Source organism: Pseudorasbora parva, chromosome 4, assembly GCF_024679245.1.
Source record: "Pseudorasbora parva isolate DD20220531a chromosome 4, ASM2467924v1, whole genome shotgun sequence".
NCBI lineage: Eukaryota > Metazoa > Chordata > Actinopteri > Cypriniformes > Gobionidae > Pseudorasbora > Pseudorasbora parva.
Genome location: NC_090175.1, coordinates 24,991,997 through 25,017,676, shown reverse-complemented (window position 1 = coordinate 25,017,676; position 25,680 = coordinate 24,991,997). Strand labels below are relative to the sequence as shown.

Sequence of the window (25,680 nt, the reverse complement as noted above, 5' to 3'; positions counted from 1 at the left end):
CTGCAGCGGCAGTCTCGAATTGGCGGGGCACTGCAGCGGCAGTCTCGAATTGGCGGGGCACTGCAGCGGCAGTCTCGAATTGGCGGGGCACTGCAGCGGCAGTCTCAAATTGGCGGGGCACTGCAGCGGCAGTCTCAAAATGGCATGGCACTGCTGCGGCAGTCTCAAATTGGCAGGGCACTGTAGCAGCGGTCTCAAATTAGCGGGGCACTGCAGCGGCAGTATCAAGCAAAGCATGGCAATGGCAGTCACAAATAACGAAGCACTGCAGTGGCAGTATCAAATTGAGAAGCACTACAGCGGCTGCATCAAATTGGAAGAGCACTACAGTGGCAATATTAAATTGTGGAGCACTGGGCACTGCAGCGGCAGTATCAAACAGAGGATTGCAGCGGAAGTCACAAATTAGCGAAGTACTGCAGTAGCAGCATCAAATAGGAGAAGCACTGCAGCATAAAATTGGCGCAGCACTGCAGTGGCAGAATCAAATTGCGGAGCACTGCGGCATCGAACTGCGAAGCACTGCAGCGGCTGCATCAAATGGTGGAGCACTGCAGTGGCAGGATCAAATTGTGGAGCACTGGAGGGGCAGCATCAAAAATGGAGGAACAGTGCAGCGGCAGCATTCAATTGGAGGAGCATCGCAGCGGCGGTATCGAATTGCGGCTCACTGCAGTATCGAAAAAGGAGGAGCACTGCAGTGGCAGCATCAAATAGGAGTAGCACAGCAGAGGCAGCATTAAATAGGAGGAACACTGCAGTGGCAGTATTAAATAGGAGGTGCACTGCAGTGGCAGCATTAAACTGGAGGAGAACTGCAGCATCAAATTGGTGGAGCACTGCAGCAGCGTCAAATTGCGGAACATTGCAGCAGCAGCATTAAAAAGGAGGAGCCCTGGAGTGGCAGCATGAAACTGGAGGAGCACTGTAGCGGCAGCATCAAATAGAAGGAGCACTGCAGCGACAGTGTCAAAAAGGAGGAGCACTGTAGCATCAAAATAGGAGGAACACTGCAATGGCAGCATCAAATAGGAGGAGAACTGCAGTGGCAGAAACAAATAGCAGGAAAACTGCAGCATCAATATAAGAGGAGAACTGCATTGGCAGTGTAAAAATGGCGGAGCACTGCAGCGGCAGTATCAAAATGGAGGAGCACTTTAGCATCAAAATAGGAGGAACACTGCAGCGGCAGCATAAAATAGGAGGAGAACTGAAGTGGCAGAATCAAATAGGAGGAGAACTGCAGTGGCAGTATTAAACTGGAGGAGCACTGCAGCAGCATTAAAAGGGGGAGCCCTGCAAGTGGCAGCATTAAACTGGAAGAGCACTATAGCGGCAGCATCAAATAAGAGGAGCACTGCAGCGGCAGTGTCAAAGTGGCGGAGCACTGTAGCATCGAAATAGGAGGAGCACTGCAGCGGCAGCATCAAACTGGAGGAGCAACGCAGCGGCGGCATCAAATAGGAGGAGCACTGCAGCAGCGGCAAAATGACAGATCACTGCAGTGGCAGCATTAAATAGTAGGAGCACTGCAGTGGCAGGATTAAATAGTAAGGGCACTGCAGTGGCAGCATTAAGGTGGAGGAGCACTGTAGCATCAAAATAGGAGGAGCACTGCAGAGGCAGCATCAAATAGGAGGAGAACTGCAGTGGCAGTATCAAATAGGAGGAGCACTGCAGCAGCAGCATTAAACTGGAGGAGCAATGCAGCGGCAGCATCAAATAGGAGGAGCACTGCAGCGGCAGCGTCAAAAGACGGATCACTGCAGTGGCAGCATTAAATAATAAGGGCACTGCAGTGGCAGCATTAAACTGGAGGAGCACTGTAGTGGCAAGCGAAGCCCTGGAGCATCAAGCGAGGGACTGTGGCATTAAGTGAAGGACTACAATGGTGATATCTAGTAAATCCAAATACTGCAGCAGCAGTATCAAATTGGCAGAGCACTGCAGCGTCAAGCGAAGATGGCTTGTTTGATGAGGCTGAGGTCCGAACAAAGTAAAATCGAAAGGCCTCTGAGGACCACCAACCCAATAGTTTAATTGATGGTGTGGCAGTCTTTTTGGCCTGCGGTGGTGTCTGCTCCATTGCGGAAGAAGTGAGGTGAATATAAGTAAGCCTAATTACCAGAGTTGGTGGGGATCTGCTGAAGCTTTTAAATGAACTTCACTGCCTGGTGACAGGCAGGTTGTTCTCATCAGAAAACAGCGGGTCGAGAAGTGAGGAGATCAGCACCTCCCTGTGGCAAGGGAGAAGGAAAGATATTGATATTGCTGGATGGGTGTCGGGAGATTGAAGATAGGAATGAAAAGGCAGTTTTTTAAATTGATCCGTTTATTGCTTTTGATGAGGAAACGGATGGTGTTCTTGTTTAAACTTAGAGATCATAGATGGTCGGATGGATGGTTGTAGATTAGAAATTTAAAGCAGCCGAGATAGACTTTGATGGTACTAGATTGGGTGGACATCTCGTATGACATCAAAATTTGAAAAAGAGGGAGAATTTGGGAAAACAAGTTGGTTGTAGGAATTGTTTGAAAAAGCTCTCCAAGTTGTCCAGTAGGATTGCAATGCTGGGGTTGGAACGGTGTCCACCTTCGGGCTAATGCTCTTAATATTTATGCCAAAATCTGGGAAATATAGAAATTAAGATAAAAACTCTCTTAAAACACTCTTCTCCTGAAAAAGTCTGCTGGTTCCTCAGTGACAACTTTTATAGCGTCAAACAACTAAGCTAAACTTATTTAAAACAAATACTTGAAATAAAATCATAGTGATAAAACTGCCTTAAAAGACAGAAAACATCTTGGAAAATATAAAGTGTAATTTGATTGTTTAGTTCAACTCGTATCCATTAGAAACCACGGAGGGGCGGGGCTTATGAGCTATACTGGGACCAACCACCTGGGGTGATTGAGGCGCGGAGGCTTGGTGGGGACAGGTGATGGATCCATAGCAATGATGTAGTAGGAACTGTAAGAGCAATGCAGCTGAGAAGGAGGCAATAAACTGTAGAGGAAGCAGAAGCTGGATGGAATAAGGTTGGAGAAATTAGGGGGGGGGGGGGCAGAACCGTTTGCGGAGGCAGCCTCACGCTTTGGGTCTGCACCTATAGCAGAGAGGAAATTAAAGGGGGGGGGGAGGGCAGGACCGTTTGCGGAGGCAGCCTCACGCTTTGGGTCTGCACCTATAGCAGAGAAGAAATTAAGGGGGGGAGGGCAGGACCGTTTGCGGAGGCAGCCTCACGCTTTGGGTCTGCACCTATAGCAGAGGAGAAATTAAGGGGGGGGGGGCAGGACCGTTTGCGGAGGCAGCCTCACGCTTGGGTCTGCACCTATAGCAGAGAAGAAATTAAAGGGGGGGGGCAGGACCGTTTGCGGAGGCAGCCTCACGCTTTGGGTCTGCACCTATAGCAGAGAAGAAATTAAGGGAGGGGGGGCAGGACCGTTTGCGGAGGCAGCCTCACGCTTTGGGCCTGCTCCAATAGCAGAGGAGAAATTTATTATATAGCTTTTCTTGATTTAACAGAGAATAAAAGCCAGAAAGCACAGAAATATAGGAAGCGTGGAAAGAAGAACAGAAGAAGCTATACTTACCTGTGGGAGGGTGAAAGGTAACAGTCGAAGAGGCCGTGGAACTATTGCGAGCAGACGCGGAACTAATGTCTGCGGCCGCGATAGTGCCGGCCGAATTAAGGGGCGGACGTGAAAGCGTAGGCAGCTGCGGCTGCCGGCTGACACTGAAACGGACCGTATAGATCGTGCAGTTGTTTGTGTTGATGTTTGCGTGTTGCTGCGAGAACGCTGAATGCGGCGTGAGAGAGAGTTTTGGTGAAAACACATGAGCAGATCGTGAAGTTGCGCTTTTGAATTCCTCTGGGTGAAATGGAAAACCCGCGCTGGATAACGCCTGAGCGCGTCGACGGACTCCTCAGCAGGAGGTACGAGGCTTAACGTTACTGCTGAAGAGGATGATGTTGATGATGATGAAGGCCTCGATGCATCGCGATGAGGATCGACCGAGCCCCGTTATGATTCTAGATGGAAGAAGAGAGAGGTTTTCTTGAGCGAGGTGTTATGTGGAGCGGAGAGACCGGCGGTCTGGAGATCAACAGGTGAAATGAGCAGCGCAGCCAGTCAAGCAGAGTTGGGCAGGCCAAATGCTTCAGGAACCAAAAAGGGGAAGAGGTAAGCTGCTGGTTTTATACCTTGGTATTAATTGAAAGATTAGATGGGCGTACTCCTCCCGAAATTACGTTTATTAACTTCACTTAATTCCTATTTTAAAAACATGAGAGAATATTCAAACATGACTTTAAAATATGAATATAAAAAATTACAGACATTTCTTGGGGGTGCTGGGCAGGTGCTATGACTAATATAGGGGGAGCTGCAGCACCACCTAGCCCCCCCCCCCCCCCCCCCCCCTGGCGCCGCCACTGTATATATATATATATACACTCACCTAAAGGATTATTAGGAACACCATACTAATACTGTGTTTGACCCTCTTTCGCCTTCAGAACTGCCTGAATTCTTTGTGGCATTGATTCAACAAGGTGCAGAAAGCATTCTTTAGAAATGTTGGCCCATATTGATAGGATAGCATCTTGCAGTTGATTGAGATATGTGGGATGCACTTCCAGGGCACAAAGCTCCCGTTCCACCCCATCCCAAAGATGCACTATTGGGTTGAGATCTGGTGACTGTGGGGGCCATTTTAGTTCAGTGAACTCATTGTCATGTTCAATAAACCAATTTTAAATTATTCGAGCTTTGTGACATGGTGCAGTATCCTGCTGGAAGTAGCCATCAGAGGATGGGTACATGGTGGTCATAAAGGGATGGACATGTCAGAAACAATGCTGAGGTAGGCCGTGGCACTTAACAAAAGCAAAATGGCACTAAGGGACCGAAGTGTGCCAAGCAAACATCCCCCACACCATTACACCACCACCACCAGCCTGCACAGTGGTAACAAGGCACTCTACCATCTGAATGTCTCAACAGGAATCGAGAATCATCAGACCAGGCAACATTTTTCCAGTCTTCAACTGTCCAATTTTTGTGAGCTCGTGCAAATTGTAGCCTCTTTTTCCTATTTGTAGTGGAGACGAGTGGTACCCGGTGGGGTCATCTGCTGTTGTAGCCCATCCGCCTCAAGGTTGTGCGTGTTGTGGCTTCACAAATTCTTTGCTGCATACCTCGGTTGTAACAAGTGGTTATTTCAGTCAAAGTTGTTCTTCTATCAGCTTGAATCCGTCGGCCCATTCTCCTCTGACCTCTAGCATCAACAAGGCATTTTCTCCCACAGGACTGCCGCATACTGGATGTTTTTCATTTTTCACACCATTCTTTGTAAACCCTAGAAATGGTTGTGCGTGAAAATCCCAGTAACTGACTAGATTGTGAAATACTCAGACCGGCACGTCTGGCACCAACAACCATGCCACGCTCAAAATTGCTTAAATCACCTTTCTTTCTTTAGAAGATTGTCTTGAGACCACACCCCTAAATGAATTGAAGCAACTGCCATGTGTGTGAGAGAGAGAGAGAGAGAGAGAGAGAGAGAGAGAGAGAGAGAGAGAGAGAGAGAGAGAGAGAGAGAGAGAGAGAGAGAGAGAGAGCATGCGGCGCAAACAACAGCCGAGGACAGAAATAAACATTCAAACATAGCCTGGTTATACTTTAGAGCTGTGATAGTCTGATTTTATTTTAGATTTTGGCTTCCAAAGATTATCATTTTAATATTTATGTCTAGCGCAACTTAATTCCCTTTGCAGCAGTAGCCTACGCTGCCATTTCTCTCTAAAACTCAAACGTAATGACAGAATCAGGACAATCAGTGATTGTTGTAAAATACAGTCTAGCTACTGTTGGTAAATTGTGGGACGCGTTTCAAAATAAAACAAGCGATTAAATGCACAAAAATGTGCGCAAGAGATTGTTCCCAAGTTGACGCGCGCTCTGAAACAGCCCGCAACGAGACGAGCAAATTACACTTTCGGTTTCACACTCGGTCTAAACGATCAAATGTACACAAACATCTATGTCAAAATGACCAGCTTGGAGAGTCTCTTAAACACAACACAGTTTGTGTCTAAAATGGACGTAGTTATTATGGATCTAGTCGGGAGAAAATGTAGTGCATCTGCCTATTATCAGTCGCCTATAGATCTGCACATCTGTCTTAAAGAGGCAGCAGTATAAATAAACATGCTGACGAATTACTGCGAATTAAACAACCAAATGTAAAGAGAAAATCACTCACAGCTCTTGAATGAATAACTTCAGCTTTAATAAGCATTATTTTGGCTATTTATGATAAACTATGCAGTGTTATTTTACATTTGATTACTAGAATTCTTCCTGAAATGAAAGCACTGCATGTGTAGGCTGTGTATTTTTGTTAATTGTGTGTGTGTGTATAAATGAATATATATATTTAAAAAAAAAAAAAAAATTATATATATATATATATATATATATATAATTTTTTTTTTTTTTTTTAAAGTACCGATAAGAATACCGTTAAAGTACTGGACCGATAAGCAGTATCGGTAAGAGTAGTAATACATATATATTAATGTAGATGACACAAGGGTGAGAATATGATTACAGAATACATTTTTTGGAACTTTGACTTTTCTCTACTTGGTCTAAAGTGCATAGAGGAAGTCTATAAGAACACTCAGCTGTTGCCACATTCATTTCCACTTTGCAACACTGCCTTTTAATGACTGTCCAAATATGGATTTTTCACTTACCACAAAATAGTCATCAGTGTTTGTGTACATACAAACACGGACATCCCGATGTGTCAAACCTGTGGTTATTCTAAACCATAATGTATCAATGTAACCATGGAAACAAAAAACTGGCACTGAACACCAACTAAAGAACCAAACTTTGATAATGACCTAAAATTCTCTTTAGAACAATTACCTCACCAACACTTTCAGATATGGCAAAAAAACATTTTTCCGTTCATGTTGCAATTGCTGAGCAAAAGTTGTACAATTGTGCAAAAATGTACTACTTGGATAAGATTACATGAAAGATTGCAGGGTTCGGCTCAAGCCAGAAGGCACCACCTGGTACAGTTCTGAGTTTCTCCCACTCATCACAAGTTACACCTGGCCAGGTGATGCGATATCCACATCAAAATGCTGGCAGTCAATAACTGCATGTGTACATCTGCAAACACACATTAGTTCCACACCAAAGCACAGTGTCTAATACTGTTCAGGCCCAGGCAAGTGTCAGATTGTTATTGTAAATCTAGCATTGACTTGGCTTCTTTGTCATTAGAAAGTATTGGACAGACCACTCCTAAAGCAGTTTTAGGATTTTTCTGTTGTTTAAATCCAGAGTCCGTCAATGTTATATACTGTTACTAACCATTTGTCTTTAAAAGTAGTTGATAATGTGCCAGAGCATACATAGTCTGCCACCAAGTTTTTATTTCTCTCTGTTGAGTAGACAAAGCACCATAAAGTGAAATAAAAAGAGCACAGGTACAGCTAAAGCATTTACGAGAGCCCTATGTGGTCCCAAAACCTGGAAACAGAGCCTCCAACAATGACCGGAGAGCACATGAAAGCATACCCTCTTACTGGAAAATAATACCCTATATAATAGTCCTTGGGCTGTGGCTAATTATACTGCTTTATGAGCAGTCATTGTCATTAGCTGTTATCTATGGGGGTGGAAGAACATGACCTCTTTCAAGTTCATGTCTCCAACCTGCCCATCAGTTCCAAACCAGCTGGAATGAATAAGAGGTTTCCTCCCTTTGATTTTTTTTGCTGTTGCTTTTTTTTTTTTTTAACTTTTCCTTATTTTCTGCTAATTATAGTTCATCCGTGGATAGCCTGTGCATGTTCTAATATGTATAATATGTATTTCTGTGTGCGTGTATTTATCTACACTGTGCAAATGTTTTTTATTTTAATTTGTTATAAATGAATAGAATACATTTATTTCAATAAGGATGCATAAAGGGCCTTTTCACCCAAAAATGAAAATTTGATGTCTTTTTTTCTTTAGTCGAACACAAATTAAGATTTTTAACTCCAACTGTTGCAGTGTGCCAGTCATATAATGCATGTCAATAGGAACAGTTCCCTTTATCGAGGGAACTCGCACTGCGTCGTCGAGTGACAACACACTGGGGAACGCCCCCAGCGTGACGGCTCTGAAGTATGAATGAAATCAGCCACCAATCCGATTGGTGCAACGTCATGACATAGTAGGTGACGGCATATGTGGAAGCTATAAGAAGGCGCCGCCCCAAACAATAGACAGTCTTTGCTCTTAAGCGAGACGCTCTGTGTTGATATTGTTTGTCTATTTTCTGTTATCTGTCACCAATATCCTGAGAAAGCATGGCAAGCGAGCAATTTAGACGGTGTGTGCACCCGTGCCCGTGCTTCATTACGGGCTCGGACACATACCAGCTGTGTGTGGAGTGTCTCGGGGCGCAGCACGCTCAGGATTGGCGGGTGCTGCGCTCACGGCTGGCCGTGTTTACTGAGAGCGGCCAGGCTTGCGAGCCCCGTGGATCCGGTCCCGCGTCTGTCGAGGCAGCGCGGCGGCGTAGATCCTGGGGCCATTCTCAGCTCTAGGGCTCCCTCTACGAGGAAACTGTATAGCCTTAAGTGGAATGTCTTCTAGCTGGTGTTGAGAACGGAGGGTGGACCCAGTTAACTGCACCGTGGCCTCAGTGCTGGAGTTCCTCCAAGACCGTTTCTCCGCCGGTCTGACCCCATCCACTCTGAAGGTGTACGTGGCTGCCACATAGACCGTAAAAAAATATGGACGACTCGACATCATCCATTTCCGCTTGGCAGATTTGAAGCTTTCAGGCGGGGGTGCACGGCGCTGACATCTTGGGACCGAGTCTGCGCAGTAGCGATTTCGGGACCGGTGTTGCGCAGTAGAGCGCAGGAATTACAGCAGGAAGTACAATCGCGATATCAAAAGCCCGTCCACACTCTCGCAGATGCAGAACAATTAATTATGTTGGTGTGAAATAAACAGTTATGGAAATGTAGAAATTAAAGCTAAAGCTCCAATCTGCTCCCAAAAATTTCGAAAAAAGTCCGTTAGTGCCTCAGTGACAACTTCACTCAGAGAAGCCGTCAGTCTCAGCTGTCAATCATGACGTCACACCCCCCGTTTTTATAGCATCAAATAACTAACTCAAAGTAAACGTATTTTTAAAACGAACACCTGAAATGAAATCATCGTGATGATAACTGCCTTCAATGACATAAACTAACTTTGGGGAACATTTTTTGAAGTGAAATTTTATTATTTAGTTTGCCTTGCGTCCATTAGAAAACACAGAGCGGCGGCTATACTGGGACCGGCCACCGGGGGGCGATCGAGGCGTGAAAGCTTCAGTAAATGAGAGGGAGACTGCAGGCTTGGGCTGCCATAGGGGCTTTCCACTCGCCTTTAGATGGGGGCCCGCTGGGTAGGCAACACTTGTTTGTACGGTTCCTTTGTGGGGCTAGGAGGTTGAGGCCTGCGGCTCATCCCAGAGTCCCGGCCTGGGACCTGGCAGTGGTTCTTGAAGGGCTGGTTGAGGCCCCCTTCGAACCACTGGAGTTGGTAATCTGACCCTTAAGGTAGCCTTTCTCCTCGCTATCACTTCTCTGAGGAGATAGATAGATAGATACTTTTAATGCACAAATACATTTATATGTATTTGTGCATTAAAAGTAAAATGAAGATAAAGATGTGTTCTGGCGTCTGAGGTTTGAACCAACTTGGTTGAACCAATCAGATAAGAGTAAATCGAGCAGCTCATTTGATTGGCTCCAGAAGAAGGTGGACCCGCCTTCCTCCTCGCGCTTGATAAACTCAGTCAGTGATAAAATCGTGCCAAAACTGTAAGCGCAGCTCAAAGAAAGACGGAACTGTGCAAATCGGTTTATTTCGGGAGCCTTTTTTGCCCTACGCACACAACAAGTCATTTAGACATTTGCAACAGTTTTTTTTTTTTACACAAAGGTTGGTTTTACACGCTCAATCTATTTCGCAGTTCTTGACTCCGTTTTTTCCGCTTGCAAATTGATGTTCACAGTCGTGCAATGCTTTTGGCCGTATTTTGGCGAAAGAAATGTGTCAAAAGGGTAAGCGCAGAAAAATGGAAGTCAGAAGAATACAGATCATATTTATTTTGTGTTAACATGAATCTGCAGTTTCACAATACATGAATTACACTTATGAATAACAGTAAAATGCTGCAAATATTTTTTTCTTACACTTGAAATGCAATTTACACCTTTGCAAAACTTATCTTGCACATGCAAATTTAATTTAAGCTTGCAATCTTATGTACACTTTCACAAATCTTACCCTACGCTTACAATTCTATATGGCATCAATTTACCTTTCATATAAAAATTATATAAATACTGTTCGCAGGGTTTAATATGGATTCATATGTCTGTGTTGTTGTTTTTCTTTCATAGCTCTCATACTAACACACTGCAACAGTTGGAGTTAAAACATCTTAATTTGTGTTCTACTGAAGAAACAAACACACCTTGGATGCCATGGATTTTCATTTTGGGGCGAACTATCCCTTTAAGTTAATCATAACTGACAGTAAAGACATTTATAATGCAATTTTTCTGCTTCATAAATATGCTGTTCTTTTGAACTTTATATTCATCAGAGAGTCCTGAATTTTTTTTGTCAGTTTCCACAGAAATATTCTGCATTATTTTTGGTTTAAATAATAAATATTATTTGAATATTACTGTTTTTACGGTATTTTGATCAAATAAACACAATCTTGTTAAGCATAAGAGACTTATTTTAAAAACAAAACAAAAACTTTCCAACCCCAAACTTTTAAATATCATGTCATGTCATATATAATACAAAACTAGAATAAATGCTCCTATTTTATCATTACATATTAAAATGCATGTATATTATAATTAATATACAGTCACAAAACACTAAAAATAGTAGCATTTTCACTAGTGGTCTCATTGATGCAGAATTTTTTCACAATGTCTTAGTATTTAGGGTATGACTTCTTTTGCTGATAATGTTCATTTCTGAGGGACACTGTAAAGCATGGAATGACTGCAGTAATAAAAGCACCTTCAGCATTCCATTGTCCATACCGTGGGGCATCCTGTACTGAAATGCTGAAGAGGGTCTCTCATCAGCTGCTAACAGAGAAACTAATTTCACTGGAAGCTGCAAACAGAAATAATGCTGCTGGGGCACAGGTGTGCAAAAAAAACCTCCCTGACAGAGAGAATTAAAACTATGGTATCTCAAGTGTCTGATGACGTGAGACCTGGAGCGCCATCTGTGATTTTGCTCAGTGGATATGTGATGAGAGATGCATTTATACATGAGTTGAAAAAGCATCTTGATTGGAATGACCAATGATATGAATGTGTGATGGGGTGTACTTGCTTTAAAAATCCAGTATATTAATATACCGGGATCATTCATTTTACTTCTCTAATGGAGCACAGCACTGTATATACATGTGTGGTGGTATACTGGAAAACACTTACATTATCTTTGTAAAATGTTGTGAAGGTGCTGCTTTATTTTAAAGTAGACCATCTAGAGGGATTTCTGTGAATTTATGCACTTTGCCATTGACTGAAAAAAAGAGGGAATGGTAAATAGAGAGAGAGATAGAATATCCATACAACCCAATAATCTCAATAATAATGCCAATGGTTTATAGTATATTTGTTATATATACACTCTGTTATGGTATACAGATAATCTCTCAGTCCACAAAACATGGACAGTGTAACTGACATTAGACAGTTCTCACATTCTCACTAACCTTCAGCTCTTGTATTGTTGCTGTTGTTTTCATTGAGAGCATCATCTAAGGATTCCATTGAGGTCTTAGTGGAGATCGTTGGTTCAACATCAGTCAGATCCACTACAGTCAGCTCCTCCATTTTATCCTTTGGGATCACAGTGGCCTGGGTGTTGGACAAATTCTGTTGGTTTTCTTGTTTAACATCAACTGATTCTGTAGGGAATATGTATTTGAATTAGTTTTTGGCAATTATTCTTATAATGGTTCTCAAAAGGATGTTTCTAAAAGGATGATGTGTCACACAAACAAGTTTAAAGCAAGCCTATATAATTTTTGCATCACACAAAACACTTATTCTTGATATACTTCTGGCTAAATTGAAGAACACACTGGTGTGACGTCATTTTGAAAAACATAAATTTAGGCCCCGTCCACACGAAGCCAGAGCTTTCCCAATTCAATCTTTTTTTCCCCTTGTTTCAATAAATATCTGCGTACACACACGAGATCAATGAAACCGACTCAAAACGGTGTAGTATGCATGCCAGGCCAGTGTGTGGCGCTGTAATTCTGCTACACAAATACTCAAAAAGAAACAGAGAAGAAGTGTTGTGGCTAGAAACATATGCTGCGTCCCAATTCGCCTACTTATACTACGTCCTAAAAGTATGTACTCTTTTTGTGAAGAAAAGGTATATACTTTTGAGTGTGTAGCAGAAAAGTATGCAAGCTTCGGGACATACTACTTTACATTCTTTAACGGACTCTGTCGCTTAGTTACGTGCATCCCGTCACCGTTTAACTGCCCTGTAAGGCATCGTCAGATTCGTCAAAGTTGAAATCTTCCACATTCAGTTTAATCTCCTGCCGTATCGGAGAGAACTGTAGCCGCACGTTGATCTGCCATTTGTGGGTCTTTAATGCAGAGACTCTCCTCATGTGTTTGCAGTTTAAATATAATGATGCATTTAAAAGTTAATGGCCAAACGTGTCATTACAAAAGTTCACAATGCTGCTGCAGGTGAAATATAATGTGGACAATATATATATATATATATATATATATATATATATATATACACACACACACTTTATAATAAGAATATCACTATTATAATAAAATCATTTGTATTTAAAAAAATAAAATAAAAATAAAAAACATGCAAACTAAGTTTATTTTAACTTCAAAAACGCAATTTACTAGGATTTCCCCCCTACACTGCAACGTGCCTACTTCAGAGATCACTTTTCCCACCTAATTTTGCCTGCCATCAAATGCCTTACCTCTTTAGAAGGCTGAGACCCTGTGGTTTCTTAGGAAACAAGCAGAATAAATGTGTGAAGTACTGGCACTGAGATATAGCGGCTAGAATATATATTTTTTTTTACACAAGCTACACGATTAAGTCATTTATCTAAACGAAAAGCTGCAATTTCAACGTGTTCAAGCATCCAGATTTGTAGCCATGTTAATAACGTTTGTAAGAAACCAAACCATTTGTAAATCTGTTAAGATTTCAGCGAGATAATAGTATTTATGTTCGTACAGATCTTACAACAGATCTTACATCAGGTTCCACAGAGCCCGACAGAAAGCTTGCCTGTGACAAGATGGCCGCCGGTGATGACGATGGTGACTCCGCCGTTAGACATCTTGCCTTTATTATGGATATCTATGGCTAGAAGGGCTTTAGCAGCGGAAAGAGGTGAGGCAAAATTTCACAATAAAATAACAATAAATACATTTGCTACTCAACACAATGTTTTATTAACGCCTACACTGTTAAAAAAAGGCACATTTTGAACTTTTGCAGTATAATCAACTTGGTTTAAGTTATGACTAAATGTTACATCTTGTATAACTAATAAAAAAAAGTTTAACATTTCTTAACTTATTTTGATGAGTTAAAACAATGTAAAAACATATGTTGTCATAACTTATTGAACATATAATTTTTTACAGTGTACACCTACCCCAACCCTAAACCTACCCTTACAAAAATGCAAATAATAATAATTAAATGATTAAATGCAATATTGATGTGCGCATGTCCAGTGCTCGTAGTTGTATCCCTTGTGTCTTTCACCGTGTTGGACGTAGTGTGATGACATCACTCTTTCATAAATTATATGGATTGGCTGTACAAACGAGAACGCAAGAATGTCGTTTTCAGCAAATATCAGATTCATGCTTCCAAAACACCGGATCTGTGTGGATGAAACGCTGATACTGTACAAAATGTATACGCGTCTCTGTGTGGACGGGGCCTTAGTTAGTAGTTATTTTAGGAGTTTGAAAAAGCTTTCCAAAGCTAACTTTCTGGTAAAGTTTGCTCCAGCCAGTAAAGACATTCAAACTACCGTTGGTCTGTGGCGATTATATAGGTAGGTGAGCGCTGATGTTAAGTAATAGGTAGGTGAGCGCTGATGTTATATTTAAGCTGCTTGCTTAATAAATTGTATAAATAAATAAATAAACTAGGGCTGTCAAAATTAACGCGTTAATGCAAAGTCATTTTTAAAAAAAATGGGAATAGCTCATTTACCTGGAGTTAATGCAAACACAGAAGCGATTGACATTAGACAGCTCTAACTATTTTATAGTCTAAAGAACCTTTTTGCACTACAAAAAAACCTTTTGTTCCATGGAAAAGTTTTTGGGATATTAAAGGTTCTTCATGGAACCATACACCCTGCCAAAGAACCATATAAGAACCATTATTTTTAAGAGTGTATACTGCTGAGAAGAAATTTATAACTTCATTTTACGCCAAGCAAAGAACAAAAAAGTTAAAGATTTTGGTCAATTTTACAGATTTCACAAAAAATATTCCCTTTCCTTTGTCCACGAAAACGATCTTACTTGCACTGACTGACAGATCAGAAACATGCGCACAAAGATCCTGATACAGGCATACACAAAATTACAGTACTTCAAAATACCTTGGTCATTTAAAAAATAAAATAAAATAAATAATATAGTTTTTAACTTCATTTGCTCATCTTGCGCTGCTCTGTGACGTGCCAGTGATTGTACAATCAAGTCGAAAACGTCACACTAGACGTAGGTGGAAGTTGGTTGCAATTGAAAACAAAAATGTGAAAAAAAATCCTGGAATGTTTTCCTCAATTCTTTTTTTTTAATTTATTTTCGACTGAAGAAAGAAAGATATGAACATCTTGGATGTGATGGGGTGAGTAAAATATCAGGAAATTTTCATTTTGAAGTGAACTAATCCTTTAGGGTGTCAGTTTCAATAATGTTAATCAAACATTTTTGGTATCATGAAAAAAAGTTTAAAACACTAGAGCTAAATAGAACTAAAACATATTTAAGCTTTACTCTTGGATACTGGTTCCCCAACAACTCAGACTAACTACTCTAAACCACCGCTGCAGACAAAACACCTGGCCTTAGTGGTCTGACAACTTTTGTGTTCCTATCATTTCAGTGCAGTAAATCTTGAAAATTAGCAGTGGGAGAAATGAGCAGGTGGTAAAAACAGAGACGTATGGCTGAAAAGTCAGCACTTACCAGATGAAGGGGCATGGGCATCGTAAAACCATTAGCAACTATGTCATTGCAATGCACACTTCTGTTATATTTTTCCCTTCATAGTCATTTTCTATCCCTCTCTCATTGTTTCTCACTCTCTCCCACTGTGTGGTTGATTTAGACCTGGAGGCGGTTGCAGTAAATAAAGCCGCTAAAGCCAGGAAATGGGTTGAAACCCATTAGTTCCTAAAGTGGAACCTGTGGAGCTTGTCAATGACAGGTGGCGGATTTTGGTGGGAAAAAGAACCATTTTGTGATTACAGGGAGCTTGAAGAGAAACTGAGACTATAGGAAGTAATGCTGGGCTGTTAAGCCATTCCAACTGCTTGCTGTAGGCAAACAACCCCACTGCCCCCTTTTGTTAGTCGCGTTTGTTGTTTTTACTTTTATCATCTTGTCTAACATTTTGCAAGGTGTTCATAGCCTAAATCATAAGCGCAAGTAAAGATAATATTGTAATTGGCATCAAATTAATCAATTTGATAAAGTGATAGGGACTTTCACTGCATGAAGAAGGGAAAAAAGAGCCTGTGTTTGTTTTAAATGTACTATTATAAATACACAGAGCGGTGCTTTTTTAATCCATGGAATATAATTTTTTTTATAAAATATATTTTTTAAAAAGCATACCATGTTGGTTCACTTTAACCCATTCTAGGGTTGATATTGTGTAAAGAAATAATCAAGTTTTTGTACTGCTAAAAAAATTACAATGCCGTTAAGAAGGGAACTTCTAAGGTTCCTCAAAGTACTAGACTGCTAGGCCAGTAGTGTAATTTCCTGTTGCAAAAGTTGTGAGGGAGGAGGAAACACATTGTTGTCTTTATTTCCAGTAAACTGCTGTCACCCCGACTCTTCAATTTTCAATAGATTGAATAGATTGTTGGGGAAAGAGCTCTCTCTGAACAATAAATAAATAAATAATGCAACCAAACAGACAAATCTATGAAATTAATATAATTTTAATCACCTATATTATTTGTCATTAACTCTTTTGATTAACTGAATGAACAGGACAGTAGATTAATAAAAAGCAGCATGAGCCCACATCTAAGCAGTGTTCCTTTTATTCCTCTGAGCAAACCCAGACAGCCAAAGTCATCTTTATTTCTGTTATGAGTCTTCCAGATTTTAGGGATCAGACAAAAAGACCAGTTGCCTTTGGTCAAAAGTGGTCATTTCCTAACTGCTATAGGCATTGAAACTTGTCCAAGCAGGCTCAGTTGAGATAATGGTTGCTAGTAAAGACTAGAATATCATGCAAGATATGTTTTGTTCAGAGCTTGAACTCTCAAATATCTTTGCTCCCTCAATTTTTGTTTTGTTTATTATATGAATTGTGCACAACGATTCTTACGAAGCAGTGCAACAGCTGAAGTTGAAGGTTCTTGGATATTGCAAGGGTTTAAGACTTTTGATGTCCATTGTGTTTGCATAAAGTAATACATTTAAGAGCCTGGATCTACTGGATCTGTTACATCTGTAATGACACTGTTACCCTTTTAACCACCCTTAAACCTACCCATACAACCAAACCTAACATTACCAGTCTCTCACCTTAATAGCAGAAAAAGTGTTTTGCAACACAATATGAACACGATAAGTACACTTATATTTTGATGTGAAGTCCATAGTAGTTAAAGCCACTTACTATAAAGTGGGACCCCATTGCTGTTTTTTCATTAGTGTAAAATATAGTCTTTCCTGAGAAAAGAGTCTGTCAGATCTATACTCTTGTCTTAGAAGTCCATCCAGTGGAGCTCTCTGTTACTGTAACAAAATCTTGATCTTGTTAAGCTTGTCAGCGGTTTTACTAAAGGAACTTTGTGGATCATGGACAAAATATTTTTTGCTGTAGTTTAAAACATAATAGGGTTGAGTTCAGGCACTTCAGTACAGTTTCAAAGTTATTGGTCAGTAAGAGACGCATGATCCTTCAGAAATCATTCTAATATGATGATTTGGGTTTCCAGTAACATTTCTGATTATGATCAATGGTGCTGCTTAATATTTGTGTGGAAACCATAATATTTATATTTTTCAGGATTCTTTGTTTATTAGAAGGTTTATTCGAAATTTAAATTCATCCTTGCTGAATACAAGCATGAATGACTCTATAACTTTAGAACGATAGTTTCTATATCATTTCATTTTATTTATTAATTTAATAAATACAGGTACATTTTGTAGTGTACTTCAGTTCAGAAACATGGCAGCTTTTTCCTCTCTCTCTCTCTCTCTCTCTCTCTCTCTCTCTCTCTCTCACACACACACACACACACACACACACACACACACACACACACACACACACACACACACACGGTTGTTTCAATACTTATTTCCTTTTTTTTTCTTGTAAAACCATAATGTATGAAACCGCTATATACATTTGTCTTGAAATTCTTTTAACCTATAATGCATCTCTCAAGATGTTGTTATTAGACAGTATTTGAAAAAAATATATAAGTTGCCCGTCTCGTACCTTTCCCTCCCTCAGGATTCTCCTTCACAGGGTCAGGGTCCTTTAATGGCTCAGTGGACTCAACAGCAGTAAATGTTTGCATATCTTTGGGAACAGTGTATAACACAAGGTCAGTGTATTTAGAGAAATCCCTGTAGTTATAGAGAGTTAGGAATATCTAGTACCTTTGACAGATGTGGTGTCGAACACTTCTGCATCCACGGTGCTGAGTGGGATATGAGCATCTTCCTGTTTGGGATGCAAGTCCACTGAGTACCTCTGCATTAGACAAACAGGATCAGTATGTAGATTGTATATCCAATGTAATAATTATAAAATATAAAATGCACAGGGAGCCACAAATTAGGCTATTAACTGTTATTATTGGTTTTCAGTTAATTTACAGAAAAAATCTCTTACCCTGGACTTCTTTTGAAGGCAACAATAAATGATTACCCCAGAAATGCACACAACAATAATAATCAGGATAATTATGTAAGCTGTTGAAAGTAAAAAAAAACAACAACAAAAAAACAACAATAAATGGTAAGAATAATCAAGAAGAATTATTATTTAAATACAAAAATTGTATTTAAATAATATCAAATAACAATTACACACACACACACACACACACACACACACATATATATATATATATATATATATATATATATATATATATATATATATAAATACAAATAACAATTATATAAAAATAAATAAGAAAACTAAAATTAAACATGAATAAACAAAAACTGACAATAAAGAGAAATCACTCACTTTGTCCATAGCTTTTCCCAGTTTCTGATGCTTTTGTTGCTGCAATAATAATAATAATAATAATAATAATAATAATAATAATAAGGTAAATAGGTGAATATCAAGTTAATGATCTAATGATGGTAAACTGAAATTAAACATGAATAAACAAACACTGACAACAAAGAGAAAAAAATCACTCACTTTTTCCATAGTTTTCCACAGTTGATGGTGCTCGAGTTGCTGAAATGATAATAATAATAAAAATAAGGTGAATAGCAAGTTAATGGTCTAATGGTGGTGGACAAAGGATTAATTAACTGTTATTATTCAGCAGACTTTTGTTCCTACAGTACATTGTTTGTTTTAGGCAGTTGATATAAATCATTTATTTTGGCCGGTGATGACAGGTTTAAGACTTTGCTAGGCCACACATTTCCTTCCTGTGTAAGAATGACTCAGACTCAGACTGCAGTTGGATATTAAAACAGTATTCTCACATTGCTTATTTGTGTGAAATCAAATGTGATATTTTTTTATGATGAAAAGCCCAATCTGTGATCATTTTGCTTGCATTCCACAATATTTTCTCTCTTACGGGTCTTTTTTGTGCTTGGCTGTGGGTCATTCTTCCGAGGGTCGTCTAAGGTGACGTTCTCAGTCTGTGGATGTTCTGAGGGAAAAGTAGTTGGCAAATCTATTGCCCAAAAAGAAAAGAAAAACGACACTCAAATATAACCTTATTTCAGTTAGAGGTTCTCATTTATGTATCAGTGAAGCAAGCACCACTGGTGTACAGTTTTCCTTCCAATCCTACCATGTTGCTGCATTAGGTGTGTAGATACATGATTAAAATCTAAACAAGCAAAATGAAAAAGCTACCTGATTTGTAATCTGACGTATTCACATCCGTAGTGCTTGACAGGGAGACATTGGGCTCTGGAGTGGTAAAGTTGTTCAGAAAGTCATTTGATGTTATATTTAATATGGTGGTGTTGTCAATAGACATCGAAATTAGGAGAGTGGTGGTTTCATTGCTGATCATCGTGGTTTTGGCCTCATTTTCAACAGCAAGGACAAGTAGGGCACCTGCATTGTACCAGAGAAAGGTCAGATCAGGTCACGAGGAACAGAACTATTTCATTTACACATTATTGCATCTATAAATTACAATTGAATCTACAATAGTAGCTGAATGAACAATGTAAAGCATTTTAGCTAACAAAAATAGAAACAGAAAATAGTCTATAGATTTGATTGCTAAATGTAATCTTATTTAAATCTCATATCTCCTTGTTTTCTATGAGCCATTTCAGCTATACTCAAATTAAGCAGTTAAACACATTTTTTTGAAATACACATCTTTAAACATACCAATGAAGAGATGAAGTGATGAGGAGCACATCTTCAGAGATGATAGAATCTAGTCAAATGAGTGTTCCTTCCTCAGGACAGCAAGTGATAAGTCTGAAACCACGCAACTTCCACTTCTATGACCACCACAGGATGCGGCAGACGGTTGCCTAAAAAAGGCACATAAGGAACTTGTGCACTTTTGTAAAGCCCCATTGGCTATATTTAAATTATTCATCTATTTAAAAATGAATATTTATTAAGGTTAACACATTTGTCAGTGCTAAACATCCCTCATTTATCTGTAATATAAATAAGATGCTAACTTTTTTTATTTATAGAGTGATACTGTCATTCAGTATAATAGATGACATGGTGGTGTAACAGAGAATTTGCATTTACACTGAATGACAAAACATTTCCCCGAATGGAGAAAATTCTACTTCAGCTTATATAGCAGGCAATCAGGTGGCCACCTATATCAAACAGAGAGCTAGGCCAGTAAAGTTAATTGCAATTATTCACAACAATTTGGTTGAAATACACATTTTCAGTGCTTTGTAAGCTTAGGTGTTATAATCTATTGTTTGCAGTAAAGCAAAAAAAGGGAAATACAGGAACATATGTGGTACACTGGTTAAGCGAGTACATCCTCTCAGAAGTAATTTCATCATACTTTAGATATTTCTCTAAATTTAATGCCAGTCTTTTTTTATGATGTCATTTTTATGGGGTAACGGCGCTTAAACTTTACACTTCAATACTTTCTATTTTGGTCTTTTGCAATAGAAATAACCAGTATTTCACAAAATGCTGGACAAATGAATGAAGTGGAAATGGGTCAAAGACGAAAAGGGGGTGTCAAGCATAAAAAAATAAGTGTAAAACAACTTTAAATGTAGTTTTCCTCCGTACATTAAAGGGATAGTTCACCCAAAAATGAAAATTATATGTTTATGTGCTTACCCCCAGTGCATCCAACATGTAGGTGTCTTTGTTTCTTTAGTAGAACACAAAAGATTTTTAAGCCAGTCAAATAATGCAAGTGAATGGGTAACAATTCTATGAGAGCAAAAAAAAAAAAAAAAACATGCTTAGACAACATTCATAAAAAGCCCTGTGGCTCATGACGACAGTTTGTGTGAGAAATCGAGCTGTATTTATATAATTTTTTACCTCAAATATATCCAACAGCCTGGAACGTGCTTCACTTCCAGTAAGGTCAAAATACACGCTCTGGTGTTGTGTACGTATAAAGACATCGCTTCCTGAATACACGATCTGGCGTAGTTTACGCCAACGCCAGAAGTGAATCACGTACATGATGCCAGAGTGTATATTGATCTTCTTTACCGGAAGTGAAGCGCGTTCCAGGCTGTTGGATATAGTGTTGTATTTGAAGTAAAAAAATATATAAATATGGCTTAATTTCTCACACAAACTGATCATTTTGTGTCTTATATTTTTCAAAGCAAACCAAACCATAATGACCAACATACTTTTTTGCCATAATTTACGGAAGACACCCACTAAAATGTTGTTCAGTGTAACAATAATATATATATATATATATATATATATATATATTATTTAAATACAATTTTTGTATTTAAATAATAATTGTTCTTGATTATTCTTACCATTCATTGTTTTGTTGTTGTTGTTTTTTTACTTTCAACAGCTTACATATATATACAGGTATTTTTTAAACAAGAAGCATTTGATTTAATAGTGCAGCCCCCAAATACAAATTAATTATACTTTTTAAATCTTCATATTTTGCCACTATCCTTCAAATTACTAGGTTTTACCCATTTGTCAGAAAGAAGTTATTGTAATGAAGTGAAATTCATTTAATTTGACCACATTACTTTTATATATTTTAATAAGTACAGATCATAGAATAAGTATTATATACAAGTAAATATATTTGTTACGCTTTCAAAAAGGGAGAGAATATTGTCATTGTTCCCATGATTGCAATGTTGTTCGTTTTGATAGTCTGTATCATTCAATTTATTTTAATAATATTCGTATAGAGTAAATTATGGCAGAAAAAGCAAATGTTGAAAAATAGTAAGCATTTTATTTTACTGTTCGGATGCTCCCGGGCTTGTCACATTGGTTACATAGTGCTCAGATCAGATTTTTTGGTTTACTTTCACACTATCAAACAGCCTATAGTTAACACATGAGATCATGCAATGGCCAAAGTGAGATCATGCGATGCTTAAAGTGAAATCATCGGGGGGACCTAATAATACTTTTAATTTGTACTTGTCCTCTTCCTACTTGTATAACAACTTAACAAGTAGGAAAAATACATAAATTGTTATCAGTTTGCACTCCATAAGTTATGAATTATATATAGATTGATCCTTATTAAAGGTACTGAAGTTATTTAGGCAAGAGCAAAGCATATTTAGTGAGCAATTACTTTCGTTTTTTACATTGTCATTTAAAGTGGTTACTGTCACTTTAAAAGATCTTCTGCTCTTGCACATGATATGGATGAGATGCTGAAGTCGCAGTTACAAAACGCGTGACTGTCTCCCACCTGCTCCACTTCAGAAAAATTTAATTCGCTGTCCCATTGATCACGGTATTTACATGAGGGTTTTGTTTTTTGGCAGGAGTGCATTCCATCTTACGTCCATCATCCGTCTCTGTTTTGTTTTTGTTTTTCGCCGCGTTGTCACTCGTCATCTGACCACTAACCTCGCGATAACGGCAACCTACAGTACTGTAGTAGGCTACTGCAGATGGCAGTTATCGTGAGGCTAGTTACAGAGCTCAGATTGGAAAGGTTTTTGTTTTTTTCCTCCGGTATTATAATTTTAGGGCAGGTTAAAATACGGGATATTTACAGGAAAATACTAATACGGGAGGCCGGCGGGAAAGTATGGCAAAATACGGGACTTTCCCGGCCAAAACGGGATACTTGACAGGTATGCTCCAAGCAGCGAAACATGATTTACAGTAGAGGTCGACCGATAGTCAATTTAGAATATATAGAAATCGAGACTCATCAGAACAGGAAACATTTTTTTCAGCCTTCAACTGTCCAATTTTGGTGAGCTTGTGCAAATTGTAGCCTTTTTTTTCCTATTTGTAGTGGAGATGAGTGGTACCCGGTGGGGTCTTCTGCTGTTGTAGCCCATCCGCCTTAAGGTTTTGCATGTTGTGGCTTCACAAATGCTTTGCTGCATACCTCGGTTGTAACGAGTGGTTATTTCAGTCAAAGTTGCTCTTCAATCAGCTTGAATCAGTCGGCCCATTCTCCTCTGACCTCCAGCATCAAGAAGGCATTTTCGCCCACAGGACTTCCGCATACTGGATGTTTTTCCCTTTTTACACCATCATTTGTAAACCGTAGAAATGGTTGTGCATGAAAATCCCAGTAACTGAGCAGATTGTGAAATACTCAGACCGGCCCGTCTGGCACCAACAACCATGCCACACTCAAAACTGCTTAAATCACCTTTCTTTTCCATTCTGACATTCAGTTTGGAGTTCAGGAGATTGTCTTGACCAGGACCACACCCCTAAATGCATTGAAGCAACTGCCATGTGATTGGTTGATTAGATAATTGCATTAATGAGAAATTGAACAGGTGTTCCTAATAATCCTTTAGGTGAGGGTACATTTACAGCATGTATTAATATTTGAGCAATACAATTGTACCTCAATCATAGTTCATAGTGCATAAAAAGGTTAACAGATAAAACTAACAATGAATAATACTTCTACGGCATTTATTAACCTTACTTAATGTTAAAAATGTAATATAATTGTATTATATTAAGTGTTATCATTTCATATAAATTACAACAGTTTGCTTTTTAGAACACTTGACGGTTTTCTAATCAAAATAAAAAAATATGTATTTAAATAGAATGCGTTTCTAATTTGTTTATATTTCTGTCGGATGCATGACCATCCAGTCTGGTTTCTCACATCACTAGTTGTTACATCATTTTAACTGCTTGAGGTAACCGTTACTGCTAATGTTAGCGTCCTGTCTGCCTCGACGACAAAGTACATACATACTGCTGTTCTTTCCCTGCTAAAGCATTATAATGACTTGTCAACATGTACTGAAGTGTTCTGTATTCATACCGTTTCCTCTTTCTGTGTTTTAAACACGCATCAGATTTGTCAATCTGTGCAAGGTGTGATGTGAAGTGTGCAGCCTCAAGTGTTAATGTAAACAATGTCAGTGATAGTTTTTCATTTGGCCTCTAGAGGCCACTCTCGTGATAATGTCAGCAGACCCGTCTCAGAGCTCTCGTAGGCTACTGTGTAATGACAGCCACCCTTCTTAGCTGCTCCCGCAACGGACGCAAACCGGAAAAACTATTGGTGTTGATTTTTTGCCAATAACCGATTGTTCCACCAATCAGCTATTGGTGCTGATTAATTGGGGGGAAAAAAAAAACGATGAATCGGTCGACCTCTAATTAACAGTTATCATTTTGTCTCAGCATGTTGAATTTTGGAGTAAAATCATACCCTATATATTGTGTTGCTACATATTGTATTGACAAATCATTGATTAAATATTTACCCCAGGGGTCTTCAACTAAAATTGCTTGGGGTCCAGTAAATTAACCTTAAATGTCAACGCAACCGTGGCAACATAGGGAAAACGGTTCTACTGAGCTGCCTGATATAAATGTGATTATTTATTTATTTATTTATTTTTAATCGCATTTGGCATTTATTTATTTCATTACGTTAAAAGGCTTCACGTAATGAATCTTCTGAGTTTTCATTAGCTGCATGTTCCTGTCACGTTGATGTGAGCACATGCTCATGTGTTTCTTTGTCCCAGGTGCTCTCATGTCGTTTGTCTAACCCCGCCCACCTTGTTTCCTGATTATTGGTTAATTTGGCCCACCTGTCTTCTCTCGTTACCCTCATTTGTTTGCTCCCCATTTAGATCTCCTTGTGTTTGTAGTCCTGAGGCCTGTTGCATGAAGCTAGCTGAACAAACTGAGTTTCAGAGTAGGTTTAGAGTTGACTTATCCAGATAAATCCAACCTGGTTTAGATCAAGTTCAACTGTTTCTCAAAGCTCGTTATAAACTTTCTCTGTCAATTCAGGTTTAATCTAGCCTAGAAATCTAGACGCACTCTAGCGGTAGCAAATTTAATCTGCCCGCAAGTGTCGTCTAGGAACTCTCAATACTAGTGATGGGCAGACCGAGGCTTCGTGAAGCACTGAAACAGTTGAAGCAAATGTGCCGAAGCTTCGAAACAACACCCGACACCCGTCTCCATGACGCCATCTAGTGGACACTAGCGTGTATTGATCTGAAATAACCTTGACTTGACCTGTAGCCTCCTCATTGTAAATAACTTTAGTTTTTAGTTTTGTTTTTTTGAAAAATTAAGATTATTAAAAGAAATAAAGCCACAATGTGTCATTTGTTCCATAACATTTTTATTAAAAAATATGAATTAAGACATACAAATGAGTGAAAATTACTGAAAATTAAGTTAATGGATCCGATCCTGCATTCTGGGTCAATACAATACACACATCTCACTTTATGTGGTGTTTCCAATTGGAAATGCTCCCACACCAGATGTAGTACGAGATTTCGTTTTTGATTTAAAAAAGCATTGTCATTTCATCATTGCGATATTTTAGAGAAGCATACATTTTTAAGCTTTGATAATTTTAGGCGTTTAAGTACACTTGTTTAGTATACAAAATGTGAC

General features: G+C 39.1%; 1 protein-coding gene and 1 long non-coding RNA gene across 2 annotated transcripts in view; one reads left to right on the top strand and one right to left on the bottom strand.

Annotated features, from left to right (window-relative positions):
• si:dkey-27h10.2 (uncharacterized) overlaps nucleotides 1-20,046 on the bottom strand; it is a 32,213-nt gene extending 12,167 nt beyond the window's left edge. Inside the window, exons 1-10 of the mRNA XM_067441374.1 lie at nucleotides 19,975-20,046; nucleotides 19,483-19,689; nucleotides 19,199-19,297; nucleotides 18,805-18,843; nucleotides 18,622-18,660; nucleotides 18,259-18,338; nucleotides 18,024-18,117; nucleotides 17,860-17,943; nucleotides 11,837-12,031; nucleotides 11,553-11,643 (exon numbers count right to left, since the gene is read on the bottom strand). Of these exons, the coding sequence (XP_067297475.1) occupies nucleotides 11,591-11,643; nucleotides 11,837-12,031; nucleotides 17,860-17,943; nucleotides 18,024-18,117; nucleotides 18,259-18,338; nucleotides 18,622-18,660; nucleotides 18,805-18,843; nucleotides 19,199-19,297; nucleotides 19,483-19,689; nucleotides 19,975-20,005 (921 nt within the window). The 5' untranslated portion in view covers nucleotides 20,006-20,046 and the 3' untranslated portion in view covers nucleotides 11,553-11,590. The remainder of the gene's footprint in view (nucleotides 1-11,552; nucleotides 11,644-11,836; nucleotides 12,032-17,859; nucleotides 17,944-18,023; nucleotides 18,118-18,258; nucleotides 18,339-18,621; nucleotides 18,661-18,804; nucleotides 18,844-19,198; nucleotides 19,298-19,482; nucleotides 19,690-19,974) is intronic.
• LOC137073160 (uncharacterized) overlaps nucleotides 1-25,680 on the top strand; it is a 135,458-nt gene that overhangs the window by 47,697 nt on the left and 62,081 nt on the right. The window lies entirely within an intron of this gene.